This window comes from Pelodiscus sinensis, chromosome 8, assembly GCF_052426305.1.
Source record: "Pelodiscus sinensis isolate ZL-2025 chromosome 8, ASM5242630v1, whole genome shotgun sequence".
In the NCBI taxonomy this organism is placed as follows: domain Eukaryota; kingdom Metazoa; phylum Chordata; order Testudines; family Trionychidae; genus Pelodiscus; species Pelodiscus sinensis.
Window position 1 is genome coordinate 3,195,817 of NC_143059.1, and position 26,365 is coordinate 3,222,181.

Here is a 26,365-nt window from a genome sequence, read left to right on the forward strand (position 1 = left end):
CTTCGTTAGCCATGCTGACTGGACCCAATATTCACAACCAGCCCGCTCTGCTGTTGTGGCCTACATTGATGGATAGGACCAGTCCTTTCATCCTGGCAAACGAGCAAATACACACACACAGACCCCGCCGTCACCCCTACAAAGAAATACTGAGCATCCTGCTGCCTCAGTTGACTGCTCTCCTGCTTGTGTGGAACTGCCAGCCCCATTGACACGTAGCCAAGGCATGATTCCACAGACACTAGTTAGCACTGACACTAGTGTGGGCATAGCTCATCCCGAATCTTTGTCAGCAGGGCAGTAGAGAGGACTAACCAGATGGAGGGTTTGAATAGTGTATAGTACAGACGAGATGGCATAGACTAGAGGGTATAGTCAATTAAAATGAACACAACATCAGAACGATCCCATTGGGTCAGACCAAAGGTCTATCTAGCCCCGTATCCTGTCTACCAACAGTGGCCAATGCCAGGTGCCCCAGAGGGATGGAACAGAAACAAAATCATCAAGTGACCCATCTCCTGTCACCCATTTTCAGCTTCTGACAAAAAAACTAGGGCCACCCTTCCTACACAGCCTGGCTAATAGCCATTGATGGACAGCGGCAGTCAAAAAAGCAAATAGAATGTTGGGACTCATTAAAAAAGGGATACAGAATTAGATAGAAAATATCTTTTTGCCTCTATATAAAACCATGGGACGCCTATATCTTGACTACTGCGTACAGATGTGATCGCCTCATCTCAAAAAAGATCCATTGGCACTGGAAAAGGTTCAGGAAAGGGCAACAAAAATGATGAGGGGTTTGGCCACTGTCAGCAGACAGAATACCGGGCTGGATGGACCTTTGGTCTGACCCAGTATGGCCGTTCTTACGTTAACCACCTTTTTTAAACCCTGTTAAAGTCCTGCTCTTCACAACCTCCTCAGGCAAGGAGTTCCACAGGTTGACTGTGAGCTGCGTGAAGAAAAACTTCCTTTTGTTTGTGTGTTTGTTTTAAACTTGCTGCCTATTCATTTCATTTGGTGACCCGTAGTTCTGAGAACGAATGAAAGGGGCCATCTCCTGCAGAAAGTGAAGTATTGGGCTCATGAACATGTGCCACAGAAACATGATGATACTGGACAGTCTGGGAGAGCTTGAACTTGGACCTGTAACCTTCCCTTGAAAATTGCTGCTATCCCCATGGGAAAGTCACACACTTCCCTAAGGTGTCAAAAGGTAGGAGAGAGATGGTAGCAAGCCAGACTTCTAGTGAAAATACTCAGAGCACCAACCCTCGTAGCATCTGGGAACAAACTGAATCCACCCAGCCTTAAGCTTTGGCTCTTCTTTAGACTCTCTCGGAAATACGTGAGACTTCATCGACGAGAACGATCGCCCCGTGGATCCCTGTGTGGTTTCTTCCAGGCCTTTCCTCTGCCCCAACATCTGGTTTGACTCCAGTCAGAGGGAGGCTTCAGCGAGTGTGATGCACTCTCATTTTCAGGCGTAGAAGATGGGAGAAAAGGAAGTCTCACTGAGGTTTTGTTTTTACTGTATTTGTGTAAAAGTAACAACATCTGCCTGCTGGTCTCAGGTGAGTCCGTGGTCCTCCTCTCCGGCAGGAAGACCAGATGATGGCTAAGAAGTCTTGGCACAATGCAGGAACAGCTGCGACTACAGGGTATTTTCAAATCAATGGCCGAAGACAAACCATGGTAAATCCCAGAGCAGGGAGTCCTGCAGTTCCTAGGAGTGTGGCCCAAGTTAAAATGAGCCTAGTTGATGTCAGGGTCATCTAATCCACATTCCTAAATTATGGTCCATGGGACACCTGCTAGTGGGCCACAGGGAGCTGGCTGGCGCTCTGGCGTTGGTTCTTGTTTCCACAGCAGCTAAAATTAAACAGCTGAAAATACCTTTGTTTTCTTATTACTTTTCAACATGCGCGGTTGCTGCAGAGGTGTTGCACGACTGGAAATCGTGACTGCGATTACGAAGCTGCACCACAAGATCGTCCTCACTAAGAACGTGGTCCACGTCACAAGAGCCCCTAATCGAGCTGTGCCAGGGCGCCCCTCGCTGGAAGTGCCAAGGTCTGGGCAGGCTGCAAAGGGAGAGCAGAGACTCCCCACACGGATGGGCGACACTCAAGTGAATCTTCCCCAAAGAGTCAGCCCCGTGACCAGGTCCGTATGGGTTTGGATCTCACTCAGACACCACACTGCCAGCCAGTCCTTCAGGGTCTAAAACAAAAGGCTAAGGAAGACTGAAAGACAGAAATTAAATGGCGGAACAGTCACACACGTATAACAACTTCAGAGTCCTAGCAGCACTGGTGAGTTTAGTGGGTTGAAGGCCCCCTCTGGGCCAAAGCCCTGTACGGATACAAAATGTGTATCCCCATCTGGATCCACAAAAATGAGCCACGGTCATCCACATCTGCGGATACCCACGGCTCCACTCTGGAACACATCCACAGCTTGGATAGCTCATTCTGTCCTTTGTTCAGAGCATCCTTTGTAGAACGGGTCCTCCGGAGGCAGGAAGCAGGAATGAAGATGAGATGGAGCTGTCGCAGCTGCCTTTTATATTCCCATGACTTCCACTTCCTTTTCCCAAACACAAGCTGCCCAGCACATGGATTGGAAGCCTTAGAGCTCTGTCCATAACCCTACATGCCCAGTGGAGTTGTAAGGGTAGCCCCTGCTGTCTCTCGGTGGGTCAGCTGAGTAGCAGAGGGGCCTTGATGAACCATCAAGCAGGCTAGGCAGTTCATTACCAGACTCTCTGTGGGTGTCACCCAGAAGCCCAGCCTGTAATCCAAACACACATACATTCAACCCCCCACATACCAGGGTGATGCAAACACAGAACTGCGGGTATCCGCTTTGGCAGATTTTAACAATTGTGCAGATCTTACTTGGCCCATCTGGCATTACTCGTTGCCATTCTAGAATATAGCTAGTCAGAATATCCTCAAGTGCCCACCAAATTCCACACCACCTCCCTCCTGCCCATCCGCTTGCACTATTACAGATCCCCCAGAGGGGAGGCCGTGCAGTCCGTCAGTTACCCAAACCATGGGCATTCCCAGGGAGCTCCCCCAACTCAAAACCGTATGTTCACACTTCACTTGCCCCAGGACATTTGTCTAAGTGATTCTGCACCATTAATGGATCGATCCTGGCCCGGCTCATGACTGGCAAGCCCAGATAGAAAGGGATTGTAAGGCAAAAGATTAGGTTCAGCTTGCAACCCACTCCCTCAGCATTCCTGTTTGGGATTCTGTGGAGGGCAAAAATCCAAGCCTACTGGCATCTGCAGAATCCAGAAGACAATTGAGTTGCAAAACAACTTCTGTCCAAAGAGCAAATATGTTTTCACTGAGTTCTATGCAGTCAGATGTTAGGTGGAAGAGACTTACTATAGATCTAGTCCCTCTGCCAGTGCAGGATTTCCCCCATGGCTCCGGTTCATCCCTGTTATGATTTCAGAATGAAAGTGGCCCCAAAACTGGTGATAAACATGTCAAATAAACACACCTAAAAGCCTCAGATTATTGCATCTTAAGAAAAAAACCAGCAGCTTCCAGTCGCTATTGTGATAAATTGTTTTTACTGTCCAACACTGTGTTGGATGAACATGGTTGTTCATATTACTGAACTTAATCCATAATTTGCCTGCCATTGGCATACTCATCTTTTCGTACATATCCATATGTGATTTTATGCATTTGACAGGCTAAAAACAGCTTGTAAATCACCGAGAGTTAAATTTACTCCCTGCAACATTACTTCCTAATCTCTAAAACATATCGGGGGAGAGCTAGAGGGTGACCTTTGGCATCATAAATCTCAGGAAAGGTTGACATGGAAGTGACCTCAAGAAAAACTGAACGCAGAAATAGGTATTTGCCCTCCAGTACCAGAAACACCTTCCATTGGTAAACACCTTCCACTCTGCAGTCGCCAAGTAAAAGGAGACATCCTAAATTGGAACATGGCAGGTAAAATGCCAGTCCTGCGCACACATGCTTACTCTGTGAATTTGCAATTCTCCGTGAAGTCCCTGACACTATTCAGATGCCTAAAATTAAGCACCAGCTGTGTGCAAGTATTTGCAGAATTGGGACTTAATACTGCATCTCTGGATAGGCTGTGAAAACAATATGGCATTCAATATGGCCAAACCCCCTGCACCACCATGCAGTGAATGGAAGATTTGCTGTTTACTTCAATAGGAGAAGAATCGGCCTGTAAACCAGAGGGGATAGCTTGGATGGCAGAATGTAACTGAAGTAGAAAATACTGCATACACGCTAGGGTTAGAGGCCCTAACCATGGGAAAAGGGCCATGTTTTGAGAGTGAAGGTATTACTAGGTTACTGACTTCTACTTAGGCCTTTTATTACAAGCCCACCACCAGTCTGATAGGTTACAACAGCATCTGTGAAGCAGAGAAGATGCACAAAACTGCAGTAAGTAGATGAGCTTTCGTTCCCAGATCACCAAATGCTCCACAGAAACTTACTGAAGTGAGCGGCTAAGGAGGGTTTTAGAGCAACCAAACTCGAAATGTTAGACCAAGGACAGGAGATCTATCACTGGGGAGCACAAGAGTCCGGAGGACCAATCTAGGGCTGAGAAGGAGAATTGTTTCTCAGCAAGAGAGCCGAGATGCCAATTGGAACCCAAGGGATACAAACCTTCCTCTCTTTGGGGCTATAATGGGACCGAATAGCCCCAAGGCCCTGTTCCCACGCGGGTCCAGCTGCACAAAAGATGCAAAGCCAGCTGGCTGGCCCAGCCTCGCCCCAGGGATAGTGAGCTGGAGGGAGCTTCTGCTGTCGCCACGTGGGGGGAGCCTGGTGCCCGCTGGTGGGGGGGGGGGGGAAGGTGAAGGGAGGAGCAGCCCTTGAATGGGGACGCGTTCCCTGATTGGTGCTCTGAGGCAGGCACCAGCCAATCCGCCTGCTCCCCCGAAACGCTCCGCAGCTCCCCGTGCCCCGAAGCCTGCGCAGAAATCTTCGGACCACTCACTGCGCGCAGCGCTAGTGGGCGGGGACAAGGGGAGACGGGGCGGAGCCTAACCACCCCAGCAGTCAATGAGATGGGCGGGGCTTTGGATGCAAATCAGTGGAATGTGATTGGACCCTCGCTGCCGGGGGCGGTGCCGGTGGGTTCACAGCTGGACGGGGCCGGTGCCTGGGCTGGGGCGCGCAGCTGGAAATAGGGCGGGCGGAGCGCGCAGAGCCGGGGAGCAGCTGGCTGGGGGCGCCTGCTGCCTGCCATAAAGTGAATGGCCACAGTGAATGGGAGTCACTCGACGGGAATCCGCCTCTGCTCGCCTCTCTCCATGAGTCCCAAGCCAGCAGAGCGCACCGTGCCCAGCAGCGAGCCAGGGGGACTTACCGTCTGACCTGCGCGCAAGAGCCCGGGCGTCGGGGAGGGGGCAAACTTCCCCCCTTGGCCCAGGATTAAACCAGCCGGCAGCTCCAGCATCTGGAACCGCTGTAAGTGCGCCCCCCGCCGCTCTCCGGGCCCCCTCTCGCCCCTTGCAACTCGGGCGGTGCCAGCGCCTGCCATTTGTGCACCCTGCCCAAAGCGCACCGCGGGCACGGAGTAACTGCGCGGCGCCTGTCCTGCGCGCTGCGTGGCATCGCCAGGAGGGGCCCAGTCTTCTGAGCCCCTGTGGCGGGGCCCGAGCGGGCAGCAGGGAAAGACAGGATCGGGCCCTGGAATCCCGGGCTCGGAAAACAGACGGCCGCGCTACAGGGCTTTCTTAGCAGGGCGCAGCGGCTTCGGCGAGGAGCTGCTCCGGCCCTGGCGGCCTCCGGCGACCCTGCTCCGACGCGCTAGGCTGGTCAGAAGTGTTTGTGTTGCCCCGTTTCTGCAGCCTCGATGGCCTCCAGTCCCTCCGGCGCTTCCCAGCGCCCTGGCTCGGGGTAGCGCCGCCGTTTCTAAACTTAGGCATTTCCACTTGGCCGGGAGCGCGGGGTCAGGGCTGTTTAGCTTAGCAGGGGAGTGGGGGGGGGGCGCAGTAAATAAAGCCGTTCGGGGCTGCTCGGCCCGCCGGCTGCGGAGCCCGGCCAGAGGGTTGGGGGAGCCGCCGCCTGGGGAGAGGAGAGCCGCCCGACGGCTTTTGGACAGCTGGATAAATGATATTTATGTAACGAGCTAGCTCCTGTTTACAGCAAAGCGACCTCCCTGCAGTTCCCAGCTTGGAGGGGCGGGAGGCCCGGGCTGCTCTCCCGCACCCCGCACGGGCGCTGTCCCTGCGCCCCTGGCCAGCGTCACCCCCGTTATCTCTGCTCCCTGCTCGCCACCGCTCCGGGTCTTTCAATAAACCGTGCAACGAATCCAGCCCCGCGCAGCGGCCGGCCGGGGGCCGCTCGCCACCAAACTGGCCCGAGGCCGTGGCGGGTTTTAAGGCCGGCGCCCCCCGGCGCACAGGCGGGCCCCCGCTTCGGATTTCAATGCGATTTTCCCGCGCCCCGTCTGACCGCCATGCCGCGGCCCGAAGAGACACCGACCAGCAAACTACCCGCTCGCGCTTGCCCCGTCTCCATCCACCTCCGATTCCTGCCCCTTCCCCCAAACCTTCCGCGAGTTCCCCGGCACAGAAATCGCGCGCAAAACCCTGTTCCGGAGACCCGCCGTTCACACCAAGCCGGGTCCCCGTGCGGCCGGGCCCACCCGGGGGATTGCTCCGGGACAGGAGTAAAAATAGCGGCCCAAGATCGAATTTTACAGCGGCTAGCTACTGCGCGCTCGTTCCTGGCTACTGCGGCCAAGTCGCGGGGGGTGCGCGCCGGGGCTTGGGCCAAACAGTGAATTGCGGGAAGGCGGATAGATTTACTGTGCGCTACACCCGACGAACAGCCCTGGGGCGCCTCGGGGACTCGCCAGGCGAGGGGATCGTGCGCTTCCGTGGGCGCAGCCCGCTGTGTTTGACCGGGCCAGCTCACGAGCTAATATTTGCGCCCAGCGCGAAGGTGCCGCACGGCTGCTCGGTTCGGTTCGGTTTTTTAAATAGCGAGCGCGCTGTGAGCCTGGCTACAGTCCAGACTCGGAGCCGGGGGGTGTGCGGAACCCCAGGTCGATCCCCGGGACCCTCACACCTGGAGCCGGGGTGGAGCGGAGCGGTGTGCGCTCGCTAGGAAACGTGCGAACGGAACAGTCTGGAGTCGAGCAGAAACGAATGGAATCCGGCCCGAGCGTTGTACCAACCCCGAGACACCCGGGTACGAACCGGGTGCGAATTCCAGCGTCCGTCAGTCGGTCGCTGGGGGGTCTGTTCGCCTGCGAACAGCCGGGAAATCGCGTGTGGGCAAGACCCAACCTGTGGCTCCGCGCACGGAGCCCGAGCGAGGCGCATTTCTGCAGCCCCGGGTTAATTCTCGTGCAACGAATATGGGGCAGCCTCGCGCCCCGGGGCCTCCGCCGTGTACGGGCGTGAGCCGGGTCCGGGCGCCCCCGCGCCAGCCGGTCAGCGCCCCGCAATTCTCCCCGCACGGGGCAGGCAGATGGCCAGGGCTCGGCGGAGCCAGGAGAAGCGGTTTTCCCGGGACGGCAGCAGGCCAGGCCGCCGGCGGAACGAGCTGGGGCTCCAGCGGGGCCCGGTTCGGGCTGTGAGGGTCAGGCTGCCCCTTCGCTGCGGAGGGGCGCGCCTCTCACCGCAGCCGCTGGGCCGGGCTCCGCCGATTCGCCGCTTTGTTCCGGGGCGGCCGGGCTGCTCCCACCTGCCAGCCCCGGCGCTTCGGCTGCGGAACCGGGGAGACCCGCCAGCCCTGCCCTCTAACCCCGCGGGGCTCCCAGGAATCGCCCGGCCCCCCGGAGCGCGGACCCCGCCACGGCCCGGCCCCTGCCTGCGGCTCCCGGGCCTCCGCCTCCCCGCCGGCCCCACAAGCCAGCAGCGGCTCTTCCCCGGGCCAGGCGCGGCGCTGCACCGCCCCGCCGGGAGGCCGCCTGTGGCTGGGGGCGCGGAGACCGCTCTGTTTGCGGGGCAGGGCGCTCCGCGGAGCCCCTCGCCGGGCAGGGGGCCTGCAAACAGCGGGGCTCCCGCCGCAGGGACAGCGCCGGGCCCCAGGGACAGCCGGGCCGCCCGGTGTCTGCCAGGGCCCGGCCGGGGGAACGGGGCCGCTCCTGCAGCCAGCTTCTCCCCACGGGCACAGCGCTGCGGGGCAGCCCGCCCTGACCCTCCCTGCTGCCGCGAAAACACCCGGGGTGGGCCCGATCCGGCGGGCGGGGACCAGGGGGCTGCAGCTGGGGAGTGGCATTTCCCCACCAGCAGGTCTGGCCGCGCTGCCTAGGCGCCTGGTGCTGGCCCGCAGGATCCGGCTCTCTCCAGCCTGGCCCAGCCCCCGGCCTCGCTTGCAGGGGCCTGGGACCCTTCTTGCCTATTCAATGGTGTTGGGAGAAAGCCGCCCCGGCGGGACTGGCCGCTGGCGGTTCTGGGGCAGGCCCGGGGCTCCTGCCAGGCAGCGGTGGGATGGGTTTGTGTGCGGTGGCACTTCCCTCGCTTGCAGGCTCTGACTAGCACATCCCGGCTCACGGCTCCGCCTCAGGCGAGTAGCTGGTGAGGGCCAGAGAGGGGGAGGAAGGGCCACATGTAGCCAAACCCTGGTCCTGCCTGCACCCCGCTTCCACCCTCCAACCCAGCAGCTCTGGAGACCGTCCCATGGGCCCCCCTGAAACCCGCTTGCTGCCTTCTCTGGCTTTAGCTGCAAGGGCCTAGCTAGCGCTCAGCCTGTGGCGCCTAGAGACTCACCCAAACGCGTATCTATAGTGGGCGTCCGGGGACAAGCCCGCTTCCCCCCATGCTCGCTGCTGCAGCCGTGCAGGGGGTGCGGAGCCAGGCCCGGACCCCACCGCCCTGGGGAGGAAGGGATGGCTCTGATGTCAGTCTCGGAGGGGGTAGCTCAGAGGCTCCTCTAGGGAGGTGCAGCCTGTAGCCCAGGCCCTGGGAGGTGGTCAGGATTTCAGTCCCTTCCGTCGATTCCCTGGCCTGGGCTAACGGCAGCAGCAGCAGCGAGGAAGCCAGGCCTGCTCCTGGCGGAGGGGAGCGGGCGCGAGAGGCTGGGAGTGATGCTTACGTTGGGGTGGGGCACGGGAAGCCGCATTAGCACGCCCGGGGGGACACAGCGTGAGCCAATCCAAACCCACGTCTCCGAGGAGCTGCAGCTGCAGGAAGGGTGTCACCAGAGCTAGTGACCCACCCGCTGGCCTGCCGGAGCCCCACAGGCCCGGGCGGCCCCACACCGAAGGTGCGGAGGGGAACTGGGCCTTCGTACCGTGCTGAATCCTTAGCCTCCGTCCGCTGGGGTATGAACAGGCGGTGACGTGGGCTTGTGTTGGACAAACGCCTGCTGGGACCTGGCCCCAAGCCCCCATCAGATACTCCCAGCTGGCGGGCATGACAGTCACCGAGGGGTGGCCGGGTTAGTCTGTGTCTGCAAAAACCACCAGAAGCCCTGGCGCACGTGGGAGACAAACATTGAATTTGGGCAGAAGCGTGTGGGTGAAGCCCCCTCTGTGCGATGCAGGCGTGGAAATCACAAAAGGGAGCAACCGAGCAAGGGTCGGGCCAGTAGCGACAAAGCCCCGGTTGCCATTTGCAGTTGCCTGAGCCAGTCCTGAACCACTTTGTGGAAAAGAAGCGCCCTGCTCCTCTAAGGTGTGTAGGTGCCGTCGCACTCAGCAGAGCGAGGCACCCAGCTCCTCGAGGGGCTGCGCCCGAGAACCCTCTCCCCGCCTGCCCTGGACCGGAGCCCTTCGGGGAGCAGCAGCCCGGATGCTCCACACGCTTCCTTCAGAGCCCATGGGAGTTCCCATAGCGGCGCTGCGTTCCTCTGCAGAGCCAGGCCTCTTCCTCGGGCAGACCAATAGGTGCAAGGCTCCTTCCGTCCAGCCTGCCTTGCTCTGGAGGGCTACGCAGGGAGCCCCTGGCTCGAAAAGCTCGCACCGGATTGCAGCCGGGTCCGCTCTGCTCTCCTGCGTGGAATCAGGACCAGTCTGCGGAACCGCACCCCGGTCTGAGCAGCAGGCCCAAGCCGTGAGCTAGAGGGATGAACCCGGGTCCAGAGACCCTGCCAAAGAGGAACCAGAAGTAGGAGGCCTGGCCCAGAGGATGCGATGAGAACCGGACCTAATCCCTGTTCCTGCGGGTGGGATGTGACCCGGCATGTGAACCCTGGCTCACAGGGCCAGGCGACGAGCCCGGGAGGTGCAGATGGCGAATCCGGCCTGTTGGACGAGGCAATCCCTGGGCTGGGAATGGAGCCCGGGCCCAAGGAAATAGCCATGAAAAGGAGACTTGAACCATGAGTAGTGACCCGACTGGGGGGGGGGGGAGGGCTGTTAATTCCTCCCTTTCGGAAAGTGGCAGATAAATGCTGGGACTGATGTGGGGCCTGATCCGAAGTCCCGCACACAGAGCGGGCCCCGCCGGGCAGGAGTGGCCTTCGCCTCTGGGAGCGGGGCCGAGCGGGAGCGGATCCTGTCGCGCCGTGCGCCGGCTCCCGTGCTGTGTTTACAAACTGGGCTCCAAGTTAACGGCAAGGCGGTTCAGCGAGCCGCTCCTGCCCACAGGGCTGGAAGGAGTTGGTTTTCTAGAAGCCTAGAAAAGAGGATTCTGATGACACCCGGCTGCCGCTCGATTTCTATTTGTGCTCCCCCCTCCCGGCACCCTTGCCCTCCCTCCCATCTCACCTCTGAATATTAATGCCTCTGGCAGATTGGATAATAATGTGACTGGGAATTGAATGAAGCTGGTTATTAGCTGCTGGACTCCTGGATGTATTTAAGGGAGCCCCTGGTCTGTTACGGAGAGCCAAGAGAGGCTGGGGGTGTCGAGGGCTCTTCTCAAAGGAGTTGTCTGAAATCAGCTCCAGAAAAACCTCCAGCGAGAGGCTGAATATAATTTAGCCATCGCAGAGGACTCCTGTTATATCTTCATATCCCGAGCTGTCATTTTGCGGCATGGCCAGCAATTCCATATTTAAATGTTGCCGTTCCGCAGGGCTACAGATCTGTTCTTTAGCGCGCAAGGGGCTGAGAAATGGCCTATTGCTATTCGATTTTAAAAGGTTGGGCAGGGATCTCCATTTGTAAAATGGCATTAAAGGTAAAGTGCTTTGAGATCCACCGCAAGCGAAGCTATTGATTATTATTATGGGATACCTCCCCCTCTCTCGTGCAGCTGGCTCCACCAGGAATGTCACTCCCTTTGATTTCCCTGCATAATGGCATAAAAACGCCCAATTCCACACTTGTGAATCCAGTGGGAACATTGATACTAGTGTCAATGGGAACCGCCTTGGGACATCTGCTTTTAATGAGCCTTTCCTTTCATAATACTTCCTCACGCTTCCCCGAGCACTTTACAAAGGAGAGGGGCATCCTTATTTCCCATCTGCAGATGGGGAAACTGAGGCACAGAGCAGTCACCAAGCAGGGCAGTGGAGGAGCTGGGCCTGGGCAGGTGTGCCAGCCGTGGTCTCTGAGTGCTGTGCTGTGCTCTCGCTTGGCGGGGAGGGGGGTCTCAGAGCTCAGGCTCCCACCCCCGTGAACGTCTCAGACTCGCAGACGCAGTGTTTGGTTTTGCGCTGGAGAGGTATCCACAGCGGCCAATTCCCAGTGCCCCCCTTCACAGTCAGGGCTGGATTTTCCCCGATGCCAAGCACTCCACAGCTTACAGGGTGGGGGCTCACTAGCCCTCGGGCCCTCGATGTCGCAGACCAGCCCCTAACCCAGCAGTCACTGAAGACATCCTGAACCCGGATTGAAAAACTCCATTTGTCGTCAATAGGTTCCAAGCCTGCAGCTCCCACTAACTGAAAGGAGAGGCAGCTCTGGTTCAGTGTCTTTGTCCTGGGCATTCAATAGTGCTTTGTAGGGCCTGTGTCAGCCTCTCCTCCGGAGGCCTTGCACCTCCAAACTGTCCCATCCGGGCAGTCGCCTGCATCCATTTGCTGCCCCTCAGGTCATTGAAGCTTCCCAGCAGTGCAGGGATCTGCCCGGCCAGTGCCGCTGGCTAGATGGGGGGTCACCATCTGTCTGTTTCGACTCTCTTCGGGCCTATCGCTCAGCAAGAGGGCACCGAAAAATGAAAACGGGAAAGCGTGATTGTGAAAAGGACCAGCAGGGAGCCCGCAGAAGACCAGACGTGACTTTAAACGTACACATCCCCCGTGTCCGCACGCCACCTCCCTCTAACCCCGCGGCATCAGGGAGTAACATATTTTAAGTCCCAGAGGGGTCGCCATGTGAGTCGGTAACTTAAAAAAAACAAGGAGTCTGGTGACACCTTAGAACCAAAAATATACGGTGACGAGCTTCCGTGAGCACAGCTCACCTCCTCAGATATAGGTGTATATATTCTTGTTAGTCTCTAAGGCGCGACAGGATTACAACATATTTTGTAACAATTGTTTTCTAGTGATCCTTAAATTCAGAGTGCTAAATGATACAAGCAGTCTTTCTATCGAGTATACGGTCACAGGGGAGAATGGAAACTCAGTTATCTGGGTTTGTGAATTTAAAAATCTTATTTTAAAACAGTTATTTACCCATTTTACTAAAAATACCACGGATCAGAACACATTTTAAAATGCTTTCTTTATTTTTAGCCATTTTTTTCTGTTTGTTTCTGAGCTCGGACAAGGAAAATCCCATGAAATTAATTTCCCCTTTGTCCCATTAGCTTTGTTTTTGGATTTTTGGTGCTGCTACGTTTGATCGGCACATACTGCAGGGCCATTGGTATGTGTTTAATTTGCTGTTTAAAATAAATTCCTGGCTCATTTCTGTGAGGGTCTCAGGTTTTACATGTGGCTTGCTTTGATCCTAACACAACTGAAGTTAATACTAAAATGTTCAATTTTACAAAACCTAAATGTTGGATCAAACGAGAGTCACCATTTTGGGTTTAATTTTGTTTCACAGGGTCGTATAAGACTCTTGCTCTGTGCACTGAAAACACGCTACGGTCAAGAGAAATGTTAGGTGTAAGATAAAGGGTCGTGTATGCACTTTCATGTCAAGTTTAAAAGAGTTGTGCAGGTTAATTTTTTGGTGGCGCATTTAAATTATGGTTTGTTTGTTTTGTTTTTTAAAAACCCCTCTGCCTCTTCCTATTCAGAACACAGAGTGAATTGGCTCAGATGTCTGTTAACACTAGAACAAACTGGGGATTATGTACCCTTACCAGCGAATGCAAGGTACAAATCCTTAGGAATCTGTATTCAGTGCCACTAAGTTGTGTGTTACATTAGATGGTGAGCAATTACACATCTTGATTTTGATGAGGCTAAGCTATTTCTCAGTGCAACGATTTTAATTCCAGAATTAGAGGGAAATCAGTTAATTGTTTAGCTAACATGGACATAACCAGAACTTCCCATTTGCCCATGTTTAACTATTTTTCAAAGGATTTTTCCTAGAGACAATAAGTGTATGACAAATTAATTATAGACATGATCCCGTTTTTCTTATGCAAACAAAATTTCACACCTTCCGAGGCTGAAATGCGGGAACAAGATACGCCAGAGCTCCAAAATGAGGAATTAAAAAAGTCATTCATTAATGCCGGATATTTACAAATCATGCATGGTGCATTTTATAATGTAATGAAATTCTATAACCTCACAGCTATTTCTGATATTCATTTGCAACAGTAAGCCAGTCAGGACACCGGGTTTGTATGTGGAACGGGTTAGCTGTGGGACTGTAATCAAGGACACTGGAGGGTGTACTACAGAGGGAGTTGTTGGTGCATTCAGAACATGGGATCAGCCCCTAGCTTGCTCTGTTTTATTGCACGAGGTGCTCACTAGTTATTGGGAGAGTTTAATTATCCCCTCGTCCCTGTTTTTTATAAACACCGATCAGCGCTCTGGTGGCACATTTACAATGCAAGAGAGCAGCCAGCCCACAGACCCGATCCGGCAAGATCGGCCAGGGCGGAGGGCTGTTCGGGGAGAAGTGACAGGGCCAGCTACCGAGGAAGCCCCTCCCCCTTGCAAACAGCAACCTACACCCGCTACCCCCCTCCAACAATGACTGGGTAAACAGATTGACCTTCAGGGCGTTGCAAGGTCCATCAACGCCAGCCCGAGGCGTGGGGGAAGGAGGTTCTAGCCCAGATGACAGAGCTGTTCCCTCCCGCACCACACGCATGTCGGGCCGGCCGGCCGGAGTGTCGTAGCCCCGTGTGTTGTGCATACTGTGTTCTGAGATCAACTGCTTGCCTCCTTGCCAGGCGGCGGCCAATCCATGCTGCGTAATGGACATGTTGCCAGATTGTGGGGTTGGTGGGTTTTTTAAGTATCAGTGTCTTGGCGACACATCCCGTTGCCAAACGCACGCGACACTGAACCCCTCCCGCGCTGCGGGTTTGCTCCTTAAGACCAGCTCTCCCCATCCGAGCCAGCCAGCCTCTTTGCAATCCTGCAGCCCGTCCCCTACGCAGCCTGGCTTTGGGGAGGCGGGCGCAGGGGGGTCTCCAGCTGGCATTTCCACTCTTCTTGCTTCAAGACACTGCCGGCCGCGCCCCTCCATGCTGATTATTTATTAAAAAAAAAAAAAAAAGTCCAGCGCGACCGCAAAATCCGTTGGGCTGCGCTGCTCTTTGTTGATGTTCACAAAACAAATGTTTATGTACGTTGCAATCCCCCCCCCCCCTTCTCTCAAGAGAACAAGATGTAGGACCGAAATGCTGGCGATTGTAAAACAGATCAGCTCTGCGGCGGTCACGCCACCAAAGCTAGAGATCGGCAGAGTGGGTCCCATACAAACTAGGGGGCTCATTGTTTCTTACTTTCAGTGCTGTGCATCCTTCTCCTTTCTCTTGATTAGGGGTTGCCTTACGCTGCTTTACTAATTGCAAGGCCCCTTGATGTGTTGAGTAAGGTCTGAGTCATGCACTGCCTGCCATCTGCATACAAAGCTTAGTGACATGGCTGGACAGAGGGGAGTAGAGTTTTGAGTCTCAGGGCTTGGCTATTGTTTCGGAGCCACTATCAGTTGGTTGAGAAACTCACTTTGCAAGCATGAGCTCTACTGACTGAAGCACTTTTCTAGGCGCGTGACTGCAGTCAGGATTTTAAACCAGTCACCCCAAACTAGTGTGTTAATCCAGCTCCCTCCCCTAAAAACCTGTTTAGTCCAGGCCTAAATCTTCCAAGGCAGCATATGGCCATAAGTCTTCATTGGACACCTGGACGAGGCTAGAATGTTGCTCTTGGCTTGTGAGAGGAGAAAGGGCTTTGAACAGGCGTTGGGCTCTCCTGTCTCTGCGTGTAATCTTCCTTTGCCCCCGCCTCAGCCAGCAGGTCCGCGCTGCTCACGCAGCGCAGTGTCTGCCCTGCCAATAGAAGCCCAGTCCCGAGGCTGGACATGTGAGCAACGTCTTTGAAATCCATCGGAATACACCTCTGGCGGAGGGCTGCGGGATCAGAGGCGGCCTCAGCGAATACAGATCAAGTCGGGCAGATGAGACACACACTGAATCTCTCTCCAGCTTCCCAGGTCGATGGTTGAAGTTTCAAGATTTTCTTCAGACAGAATTTCTAGGTGAATCACTTCTCCCTCCCCACAAGCGCGATTCACTTCCTGAAAACTCTTCTGCAGCACCGCCTGCCTTGTGCCGCGTCTGCGCTCGGCGCGGTTCGGCCGTGTAGCGCTGCCACCGCTGGCCGGGCAAAGCGCTCTGGGGTGCCATCGCTTGTACGAGTGAGAAACGAGCTTCTGGCGGTGACTCACGCCTGCCCCCCACTAGTGCGTTTTGCTGGTACAAACGCATCCATGCAAAGGGATTTCGCACGCCCCGCTGTGCTGCTCAGGCAGCGCGCCCCTCTGCACCCCTGCGACACAGCGGGGCTGGCAAACAGTTGTAGCATAGACAGACCAGGCCAAAGTAGCCCAGTGCCACGCCAGAAAGCCGTCTGGCTCAGCGAGATCTATAGCAGGGTTGGTGGATTCTTAAATGCCCACAGCAAAATAGACCATGGAGGCAGGAAAGAGGCAGGTTTCTGGTTGCTGTTTTACAGGGCGTAAGGGATTACGCTGCCGTGTCTGGCTTTGGGGGGGGAGACAACGTCCCTCCATCTCTTCTAGCAGCAGAATCGGAGAGGAGAGATCTTGCCTAGCAGGTTACTTTGCAAACTGCCCTGGGACGCCCCAGCGAAGGGGCGTGCCGCATCCCAGCTCTGCTCTGCTCTGCCCTCTCCATTCCAGAGACTGGCGTAGACCCAGTGCAATTCAGCGGAGGGATGAGTGTCCCGTGGGCGCCAGGGCATCGCAGTTTCATTGGAAGCATCTCCAGCCCCGCTCCGGCCTGTGGGGAGATGTTCCAGCAGGGACTGGACTCTGTTCTTCCCTTGGGGCGCACGATACCGACCATCAGACAAGCACAGACACTTACTTGCATCATCGCTCTTTGCCATGGCCACGAGGCTGTGAAGCCGTCGGTCCTTCGACGTTCCCACTGCAATCGCGACAAGCCACCGCACCGTGTCCCCAGTGATTTATTAACCCTCTGCCGTCCCAGAGGAAGGGTTAGTGGGGCAGGCCTGCTCCTGAGGGCCCGGAGGGAGAGCCCCGCCTTTGAACCGCCCGTAGCACCGGCCCCGCGCCTCGGCCGGGTCGGACAATTGACGTGCATTTTCCTGCCACCTCTTACCCGGGGAGCTGAAAGCCCCGAAATGGCGCCGGGCCCCCGGTGGGTCCAGACGATCCGCTCGGTCTTAGAGACAGGAGCTGGAGGCCCAGAATAGTGGAGCGGTTCACCAGCTCAGCAAGCGGGCTCCTGGCGCCCGGGGGTCAGAGCACCACCCGGGCATCCCCGAGTCAGACGTGGCTGGAGGGGCAGCCTGTCCTTCCGTCTCCTGCAGGCAGGGAGTTCCCTTGGCCGGGCACTGTCCCAGGGAGGCTCGCAGCACAGGCCGGGGTTACAGAGAGTGCTGCTGGCGGGATGGGAGCCGCTTGTCCAGCCATAGACGCAGGCCCTTAAAACAAACCTCCGGCAATGAACGTCATGGGGCAGAGGGCTCTGGCGGGGAAACGCGTCCCAAGGCCACCAGATGTGTCATCTCCAGGGGCCGGAGTTCAGGGGCAGAGCAAGAGTCAAACCCAGAAAAAGGGTTTCTCATAAACTGTGACTCAGCCAGAGCTGGGAACCATTTCATCCTGAGTGCGCCTGCACGGTCGCCTGGCTGGCCCAGCCCAGCACAGCCCAGCCCTGTGCCAGCCACCAGCCCAGCCCGGCCATGCACCCAGCCCTGCGCCAGCCACCAGCCCATCCCTGCACCCGGCCGCCTGCCCAGCCCAGCCCTGCGCCACCCACCAGCCCAGCCTGGCTCAGCCCATCCCTGCACCCGGCCGCCTGCCCAGCCCAGCCGTGCGCCCAGCCCTGCGCCAGCCACCAGCCCAGCCCGGCCATGCACCCAGCCCTGCGCCAGCCACCAGCCCAGCCCTGCCGTGTGCCCGGCCCTGTGCCAGCCACCAGCCCAGCCCCACCCCGCACCCAGCTGCAGGATGAGGCCGGCTCTCTGGCCCAGTAATGGATTCGTACACTGGGCGACTGCTTTCCTGCGGCTGTTTATCTTGCAGTGATTAACGGCCTGCCGGGGCTCCCGCTGCCCTTCCATTCAGCTGGGAGAGGCAGGGCAGGCCGTGGCGCAGGAGACCCCGTTCTCCCCTGAATCTCATTCTTACAGCCCTGGCCGAACGGGGAGCTGAGCCGCTGCCAGGAGGCCATGACCCCTGTGCCCTGCTGCCTTTTGCAGCTGGAGTCACTGTCTTGCTGCTGAAACACCCTTGAAAGAGTTTCTGGGCCGGGTTCTCCTGCTCCCCTGTGGTTTCTGGGCACTTTAAATCCAGGCCCTCGGAGCCCCACCCGCCTGGCCGGCCTAGTCCCGGGTCTCTGCACCCGGATCTCCCTGCTGCTCGGACACCTCAGGGCCCTGCCAGCCCCCGCGAGGAGCCGGAACAGGAAGGCGGAGCTGGTGCACCGTGGGCCAGCCTCTCTCGGGGACCGGAGTGAAGAGAAACACATTGTCCTCGTGGATCTGCAATTAAATAAACCTCCGACTGTTTATTGCAGCTAAAAATAGCCCTGCCTGCGGAGCAGGGTGAGCAGTTGTGCAAGGGAATAGCAGAGAGGGAAACTAATCAACTCCACTCCAGCCGCCCAAGAGCCCTCTCCAGCCGCCCGTGCGCTGGGCCCGCTGGGGTAGAGGAAGGGCGGGTCTCTCCTTAGGAGCCCAGCGTCAGAATTCAATCGCGCCGCACTGGCAGATCCAGGGACAGCGGCTCTTCTCTGCCACGTTCTCCAGGGCCCTGAGAGACGCTTTTTGACCTGCCGGTTGATCCTGGAAGCACGGACGGTCCTGAAACAGCCACTTGGCCCCTGCGTCATAGCACCAGCAAGCAGACAGCCTTGCCCCTTTCAGGGACTCGTCCAGCCCCGGCTGCTCCTGTCCGAGGGCGTTAGGGGGCCGCTGTCGACACTAGTAACCCACCGCGGCAAGCCCCACCTGCGGGCTGCCGGAGCCATGGCGGGATGCCACCCCGGGGGCGTTTGCCATCGTGGGACTGAAGAGCAGTAGGAGCGAGGGAGGCTTTAAACAGGGCTGGGCTCCCTGCGCGTGGGCCGGGGCCCGTCGAGAGGCGAATGCTCCGGGTGAGGACGGAGCGTTTTCCTCTACAGTGGAGAAGAGGGGAAGGCGGGAAAGACTCCTCCTGGCCAGGAAACGAGAGCGCACGACAAACGTTCTCTCCCAGAATGCCCTGCCCCTGCCGCAAAGCATGATGGGAAGGGCAGGGGGCGGGCGGAAGCATTGGTCCGGGGGCTAGGAGAAGGGGGGGGGCTGACGAAAGGGCGCTTGCAGAGGAAACGCGGGGGCAGCAGGTGGAAGGAAGACGCCTTCTGCGTGTCCGTTTCGGGCCCCGTGTTGCCGAGCGCGTGGGCGCACCTGGCTGCATGGAGGGAGAGGGTTTTAAGAGCGATGTCGGTTGTACTTCCTATCTGGCTTTGTTATAATGGGTGGGGGCGTGGCCCGTCCCTGGGTGCTGGAACTGGGGTGCTCCTGTCCCCTGGCTGGCAGTGGTAACAACACCTGAAATACAGGGCTGCTGCCCTCAGCACCCTCTGTATGAACCTTGTTCCACCCCCTTCCGAGCCGGCTCCTGCTAGCGGCACAGACCGATCGTTCCCAGCTCCCGCGTCGTGCCCCATCCGCAGCACGGCAGGTTGCCCTCGTGTGTGACGCTGTTTAGTTCTTAAAGGCCCAGCTGCCGGAGTCCTGGGACAACACGCGAGCGGTAGCTTCCCTTGGAGAGCCACATGCTCTTTGTCGCGGGGACGCCTGTAACTATAACAAGCGCGCACCCGGCAGGTTCCGACGGCACAGGCAGCTCCCAACCCCCACGCTCCTCTAAACCCGTCTGATCCCAAGTCAGCCCCGCGTTAGCATTTTTTGGATGTCTGGCGGCGCAGGCGCAGGGCAGGAGGACGCCCGTGAAGGCCCACCTTGTACCTCCCTGAGGCTACTTGAAAAACTTTGCCTCCGGGACTGTCAACCCTGCGCCTTCCCCCGCAACTTAACATACACACAGCAACAACGCATAACCCAACAGCATGCCCTCACGCCGCAGCCTCTCCTGGGGAAGGGACTGTAGTGCGGCCAGCCAACACACGGCCAGGAAACACAGAGCGGTTCTTTGCTCTCTGCGCCGGCCGGCCGGCCGGACAGCACCCGTCCTTCGGAGCAAGCCTGGCTTTCGCCCTGCTGCCACACAAGCTCCCCAGAAAGCTGCGGTTCTTGAGCTGTGCCAGGCCGGGCCCCCTTTCATTAGCAACACGGGCAGGGTGGAGCAGGCGTGATTCCTCCGGCGGAGAACTCGGGCCTTGAAATTGACATTGTCCTTACGGTACAATGAGATTTCCAATGTGACCACGTGCTAACAGCGCCAAAGCTGACTTCAGTGGTAAAGGCCTCCCACCAGGGCGGATCCGTTGCAAGGTAAAAAGCCCGTGATGTTGTGTAGTGGGGCTTGGCTACATTCTTTGTGTGAAATCGTCACCTGAAAGAAATCCGCCCTGACCCGAATCAAGTGCAAGTAATCAGACCGGGAGCGTCCGGGCTTGGCAGATCGGCTCTGTCTCGTCTCTCCCCGTTGCTGAGATGCTATTGGGGAGGCGCATCAATGAAATGCTGATGTGGTTCCACTCGCCCATCACAAATCCTTCCCGCAGCACCGTGGAATGGGCAGAGAGCCTCACAGGTTTGCGTACCGATACCTGAGATGATGGGCGTCCGCGGTGTCCAGGTTTATGCGCCCTGGGGTTGTTTCAAGGGTCTGAAAGCCCAAGACTCTTTGCTGCCTCCCCCATCGACAAGGGAAAATTCACCCATCTCCAACGGCACTAGGAAATCTAAAGACTGCTCTAGCGAAACGCTTTCTAACCCGATATCAGTAAGAGACGGAATCCGACTCCGTCGGAGCCACCTTTTCCAACCGGGTCTAGTCTAGCGCAAAGCATTTTGAACGTGGTTAAAACACACAGCTAGCGTGTGTCTGCACGGCTAGCGGAACCTCGATTATACCAAGAAACCTTGTGGTTTGAAATGCAGGGGGGGGCCCCGGGGCACTGGTGTGTCTGTTTTACACCTGCAGTCAGGCAGCGGGGCTGCTGCTCCTGTTCCCGTCCCGGCTGGCACAGAGGTAAAGGATGACACAAGATGCACAGCAGGAGCGAATGAGGCCCCTGTGCAAACAGGGCCCCACCGAGGACGAAAATGTCTGTGAGCTGCAGACAAGGCAGGAGTCCGAATTCCTCCTTAAATCTGGTGCAGGGCAGAGTCAAGCCCTAGAAGAGAGGAAATTGTGCTTGACAGATGCAATCATATGCAAATGGCTGGAGAAGAGGGGAAATTATCATCTACAAACATTGGGCAGAAATTCCATCTGCCACCTCCGCAGGAAGGGCTCTTAATAAATTCTGAGACAGCAAAGTGACACACATCTTAATCAAGACTTAATCCGAGGAATTAATGCGCTGCGCATTTCTGCATAATTCCAGGCACGACGCTAAGAGCCGTGGCAATATCGGCAGCAGATGGACTCCCTCCAACTCCATGCAAAGGTATTAACGGAAACACGGCCCCTCTCGCATCCCTGCGTGGACGTACACCCGGGGAAAGCAACAGGGCCGCCCCCGGCACTGCTCTGCGTGCAGCGTGTGCCGTCTGCAGCCATCACCGGCCTGGCGGGCAGCGTGGGGGAGGCAGGGACCAGCCCCCGAACAATGGAGGGGCTCCCGCCGCACCCTGCGTGGACAGATCGGAAACCCGCAGCTGGGGAAATGACTAGAAAACGGCAGCCGTGGCCAGGCGTGAAGACACAGGCCGTGAGCAGAGGGAAGCAGGAGGTTGGCTCAGACCCACGCCAAGACCCGGGTATCACAGCTCCGGGGCCTCTCCGGGCAGAGACAGACTACAGGAGCCCGTAGGACGAGCGAGGGCAAATCGCCCCTGGGTTTAAACCAAAATCGGTCAGAGGAGCTGTCTGAAAATAGTCATCAGTCTGAAGAGGCCTCTGCCTTTCCATCCCGATGGTTCCCAGCACAGGCCACATGCCCTACCGGCACTCCGCCCAGGCCTGGCTCCCCCCATTCAACTCTGCCGGGGGCTTCCCCCGACCTTAGGGCCGACAGTGGCAAATGCTGAGCGTGTTTGAAAACCCTACGCCAGGGCATCCCCCTCCACAGACCCACCAAGGGCGGGAGCGGAGTCGTCGTTCCACTGCCCTGATAGCTCAGACGCCCACCCCAGGGCAGCGACTAGAAAGCCCACGTCCTAAGGCACTGTGTGTTGGGAACGTGGCCTGGGAGCTGTTCCCACACCGGGGTGAAATGTCACAGCTGAGCCTGTCTCCGCCAGTGCAGAACTCGGGGGCTGCGCCGTCCCTGACTCTGGAAGGCTGGAAATCCTACGCCGGGTCCTGGTGCACGGCCTCAGGCCTGCTGCTCTTCCGCTTTGGCGGGGCGCCCTGGCGCGAGTGGGACTCGTTCGCACGGGTAACGGTCACTGTAGAAATCCACGTGCGCCGTAGTCCACAGTAAATATCGCCCAGACCCACGCGGGTCACAGGCTGAATCGGTGCCCTTCGTGCGCATCTAGAGGAACGGCCCCGCTCGCCACGCCCGGCAGGGCCGGAGACTGGAGCGAGTCTGGAAGCAGCACGACGCAAGCCCCTGGAACCCGCGCACGCTCCCTTTCCCGCGCCGGGTATTCTGGCAGGGGTTGGCCCTTGCTAGAAGGCTGGCAGGAAGACACTGGGGGTGAGGAACCCCGTGACAGAGAGGCAGGATTCTGATTTCCTGCAGCGCTCTGTGGTCATTCCTAGCTCCCCAACCCTGGTCCTAGGAGGGAAAGCAGGCGGGTACCTGGGAATCACCATGAGACGAGAACCGGGCAGCCAGAAGGAAAAGCCCCAGATTTTCAGGTGCCCTATGCAGCTGCCTAGAGGTGAGGGCAAACCTGGCTACGGCCTTTTTCGGATAAATGCAAGGGGACATTTTAACCAAGCTTGCATTGGAACCAGGCACCCACAGGGTGTTCACTCTTGTCCTGATGCAGGGTTCCAGGCTCTGAACATAAGAACATGAGAACGGGCGTACTGGGTCAGACCAAAGGTCCTTCTAGCCCAGTAGCCTGTCTGCCGTCAGCGGCCAGCACCAGGTGCCCTGGAGGGTGTGGACCAAAGACAATGATCAAGCGATTTGTCTCGTGCCATCCCTCTCCAGCCTCTGACAAACAGAGGCCAGGGACACCATTTTATCCCCTGGCTAATAGCCTTTTATGGGCCTAACCTCCATGAAATTATCTAGCTTCTCTTTAAACTCTATTATAGTTCTAGCCTCCTCTGGCAAGGAGTTCCACAGGTTGACTATGCGCTGTGTGAAGAAGAACTTTCGCTTATTAGTTTTAAACCTGCTACCCATTAATTTCATTTGGTGTCCTCTAGTCCTCATAGTATGGGAACGAATGAATAACTGGCTCTGGATGGGTCTGTCGGCGAACAGAGCTGCCCTCGCTTGTCACGGTCTAGCTGTGTGTCCGCACTTGTCTGGGCCCTCGTGTCGTGCCACGTAGCTGCGCTCACGGGGTGCCGAAAAGCGATTCTCTTGGCCACCCCGGCTCTGTGTGTTTCCTTTCGGCCCACCCCGCTGGTTAGGAAGCCAAGCGGAGGGCTGGGAGGTCGCTGCGGGGGAGCTTGAGAATGGGGGGCCGGGAGGGGGAGCGCTGGATGCTTGGGGAAGGTGCTAACTGCATTTGGCCGGCCACAGGGCCACTTCCTCAGATCTCCATTACGCAGCCTGCTCCCGATGCTGCTATTTCAGGCTGAATGTCACCTATCAATCGGAGGCCCTTTCTCTGAAGGCTGCAAATAGAAGGGCCATTAGATAATCTTTGATTTATAGGGCAGCGAAGCGCGGAGTTCAGCGAGGGCTGTGCCAGCCTGCCCGCCTCCCAGCCAGGAAGCCCAGCCGGGTTCCCTGACTTCTCAGAACGTCCTCTGCCTGCATCGGCCGGTCCCTTCCCAGGGGCGGGGAGAGGGTCTGGGGGGAGCGCTGCCCCCCACTCACCCTGTGCCTGTTTCCGCAGGTCTCGCCGCTGCCGCCTGCCAGATGGATTTCAACCTGCTGACGGACGCCGACGCGCGCAGCCCCGCCCTGTCCCTCTCGGATTCGGGGACCCCGCAGCACGAGCACGGCGGCAAAGGGCAGGACCACAGCGGTAAGCGCAGGCCAGGCAGTCCGTGCCACGGGGCGCGCTGGGCTCACGTGGCGGGTTGACCAGGTGCCCGGGCGGTGCCTTGCCTCGAGCTGGGGCTCCCCGGGTATAAACCGAGTGCGCGAGAATCCCTCCCCCACATCTCTGCCATGGAAAGGGGGGTCCTGGCCCAATACCCCCAGCACTTCACATTTGGATCCTGGGCTCTTCAACGCGCCACTCGCCCTGAAACTCAGCGACTACCGGGGGCCGGGCAGGCCGGCGGCTCCATTTTCGGCTGGGAATAAAGCTGCCCACCGCTGGGGGCGGGGGAGGTGCTCAGATCCTCCCCGATCGCCCCCCGTACCCTGGCAAGGAGACGGCAGAAGCAGCAGGCAGGGAACGTGGGGCAGCATTTCCCTGCGTTGATTAGAGCCCCACTGCCGATTAGGGGCGGCTCCCCCCCCCCCGCAGGATCCCGGCTAAGCGGGTAAACGTTTAAGCAGTTACCCGATGAACGGGCATGTCCCATCCCTGCGGCCGACCTCAGCGGCCATTCCCACGGCCGGACGGGGGGAGAGGCAGGCGCTGCCCCCTTCCGACCCAGAGCCGTCCAGAGGAATTTAGCGGCTGAGTTGAGGGAGCAGCATCGGGCCATGGCAGGAGACCCCGGCTGGACAGCGATGTGCTGGGTGCCCCGCTGGCAGGCCGGAGCTGGAAGGCCGCCGAAACGCAGGCTCGTCAGAAGCCGTGGCGCCGCCGTGCGCTGTGGGAGCAGGTTCCGCTTCGGACGTGGCAGGCTGGGAGGAGACACATCCCTCCCCGGTTAGTCTTGGCAAAGGGGCGCCCCACGGCCCCTAAATAGTGTGACTTCCCCTCCTGGCTCTGGCCTGCCTTCAGGTGTGCGCTGGCGGGGGGCTCTCGCTGACGCCCCGCTTGTGGGGAGGGGGTAGCAGAGCCGGGGGGCCATGGCAGTCAGAGCTAGAGGGAGACCCAAGCGTTAGAGCGCAGGGCAGGCCGGGCCCCAGGCTGAAGTGCAGCTAGCGGGGAAGGGGGCGGAAAACCTCCCTCTGCCCGGCCTCCTCAGTGCCCGTGTCCCAGGCCCCCCGGGCCAGGTGCTCCTGCTCCCCTTAGTGCCTGGCCTCCTCTCCGGGCAGAGCCCTTCCACCTCCCCGCCCGCCTTCACGGCCCCGGGGCCTTCCGAAGGAGCCCACATCTCGGGGTTGGTCAGAGACAACCCGAGAGAGGCCCAGGCAGGCACCCAGAGCAGCGGGAGAATTACGCCCTCTCTCTGCTTGGGGGGCAGCCAGCACAGCCCGAAACCCCCATTTCCAAGGGACAGTCTGCACCCCAACTCCCCCCCCCTTGTCGCCTGGCCCAGCCCAACCTGCCTTCTGCTTAGACCTTCCCCGCACTCCCCGGGGACAGCTGCTTCCTTGCTCTCTTCCCCCGGCTGTCACCGTTTCTCTGCCTCGTTACAGCTGGCAGCCCCGGCGGTCCCACCCCTCCTCAGAGCTTGTCCGCCCCCCCGCCCCCGTGCAGACCAGTAGCCGGCAGGACTCAGGAGCACAGGAGCACTGCGTGGCCTTGCCTTCCCAAGTAGCCGCAATGGTCTGGCTGGCTCCCAGCCCTGCAGCTGCAGGGGGAGGAATCCAGCAGGGCAGGGCCCATGGCCCACTCTGGTAGGGGAGCCGAATTCTTCGGGCCAGGAAGGGATCTCTCAGCCCCTTCTGCTCCTACATCAGTGGGGGCAGCTGCCCCCCCCCGTGGGGCAGCTGTCCTGTCTAGAGTCAGCTGTGCCATCAAAGGAGACCCAGTGCAACTGACATGCTCCACTGGCCCCCCGTGTCCCGCACAATGCCTGCTCTCCCTGCCCGCCGGGCACAGCCTGCAGCGGGGCGCGCCATTTCGCTCTCCGCCGGTTCCTGGGCAGGCGGTGGTGCTGCCATTGGCTCTCACCACTAGGCCTGTGCCCCCCTTGCAAACGCCCCAGGCTTCACCGAACGAGCGCGGGTGGAACCGAACTAGGGATGTAATAGTGTAGTCAATTAACCGATCAGAATCCATGCGGTGACTCGACTACTCCATTAACCGATATTTAACATCCCTAAACCGAACCGTGCCACCTCCTGGACACTCGGCCCGTTACCCTTAGCGGTGCCATTTCTGCCATTGGCGCAGACCAGTCGCCCCAGTCGCCACGCACAGTAACACGCGCATATACGGGACGTGCCACTGCCACGGCGCCATGAGGCCACGGGGGCTGGAGAAAGGAATCCGCTTCCCCGGAGCCCTGAGGAGACGGGCTGTGGTTCCACCCCGAGGGGCGCACGGCCTTGTCCACCTGGTTTGAGTGTAGCTTCACGTGGCTCCGTGTTTGGAGGACACGCCGTCGGCGTCTTCCCACTCTCACACGGCGGCGTGCGCACAAAAAGCGGGCTGAGCGCGAGGTTTGCAGGTGGAGCCCTCCTCCACTGCCGCACCACGTCTGGCTGCCCCCGCGACTGTTTGCTTAGGGGCCTGTGTGAAGTATTTCGGGGTCCCCTATGCTCCTCCAGGGTCAGCTGTCCACACCTGTTGACACGCCCCCTTCTTGTGAA

At 58.4% G+C, this 26,365-nt stretch overlaps 2 protein-coding genes across 2 annotated transcripts in view; one reads left to right on the plus strand and one right to left on the minus strand.

Moving 5' to 3' along the window:
* Positions 1-4,715, minus strand: part of GBF1 (golgi brefeldin A resistant guanine nucleotide exchange factor 1) — a 129,040-nt gene extending 124,325 nt beyond the window's left edge. The window contains exon 1 of the mRNA XM_089780021.1: positions 4,692-4,715. The gene's annotated coding sequence lies outside the window, so the exon portion shown is untranslated. The remainder of the gene's footprint in view (positions 1-4,691) is intronic.
* A 473-nt stretch (positions 4,716-5,188) lies between these two features.
* PITX3 (paired like homeodomain 3) overlaps positions 5,189-26,365 on the plus strand; it is a 28,092-nt gene continuing 6,915 nt past the window's right edge. The window contains exons 1-2 of the mRNA XM_006116217.3: positions 5,189-5,498; positions 23,658-23,789. Of these exons, the coding sequence (XP_006116279.2) occupies positions 23,681-23,789 (109 nt within the window). The 5' untranslated portion in view covers positions 5,189-5,498; positions 23,658-23,680. The remainder of the gene's footprint in view (positions 5,499-23,657; positions 23,790-26,365) is intronic.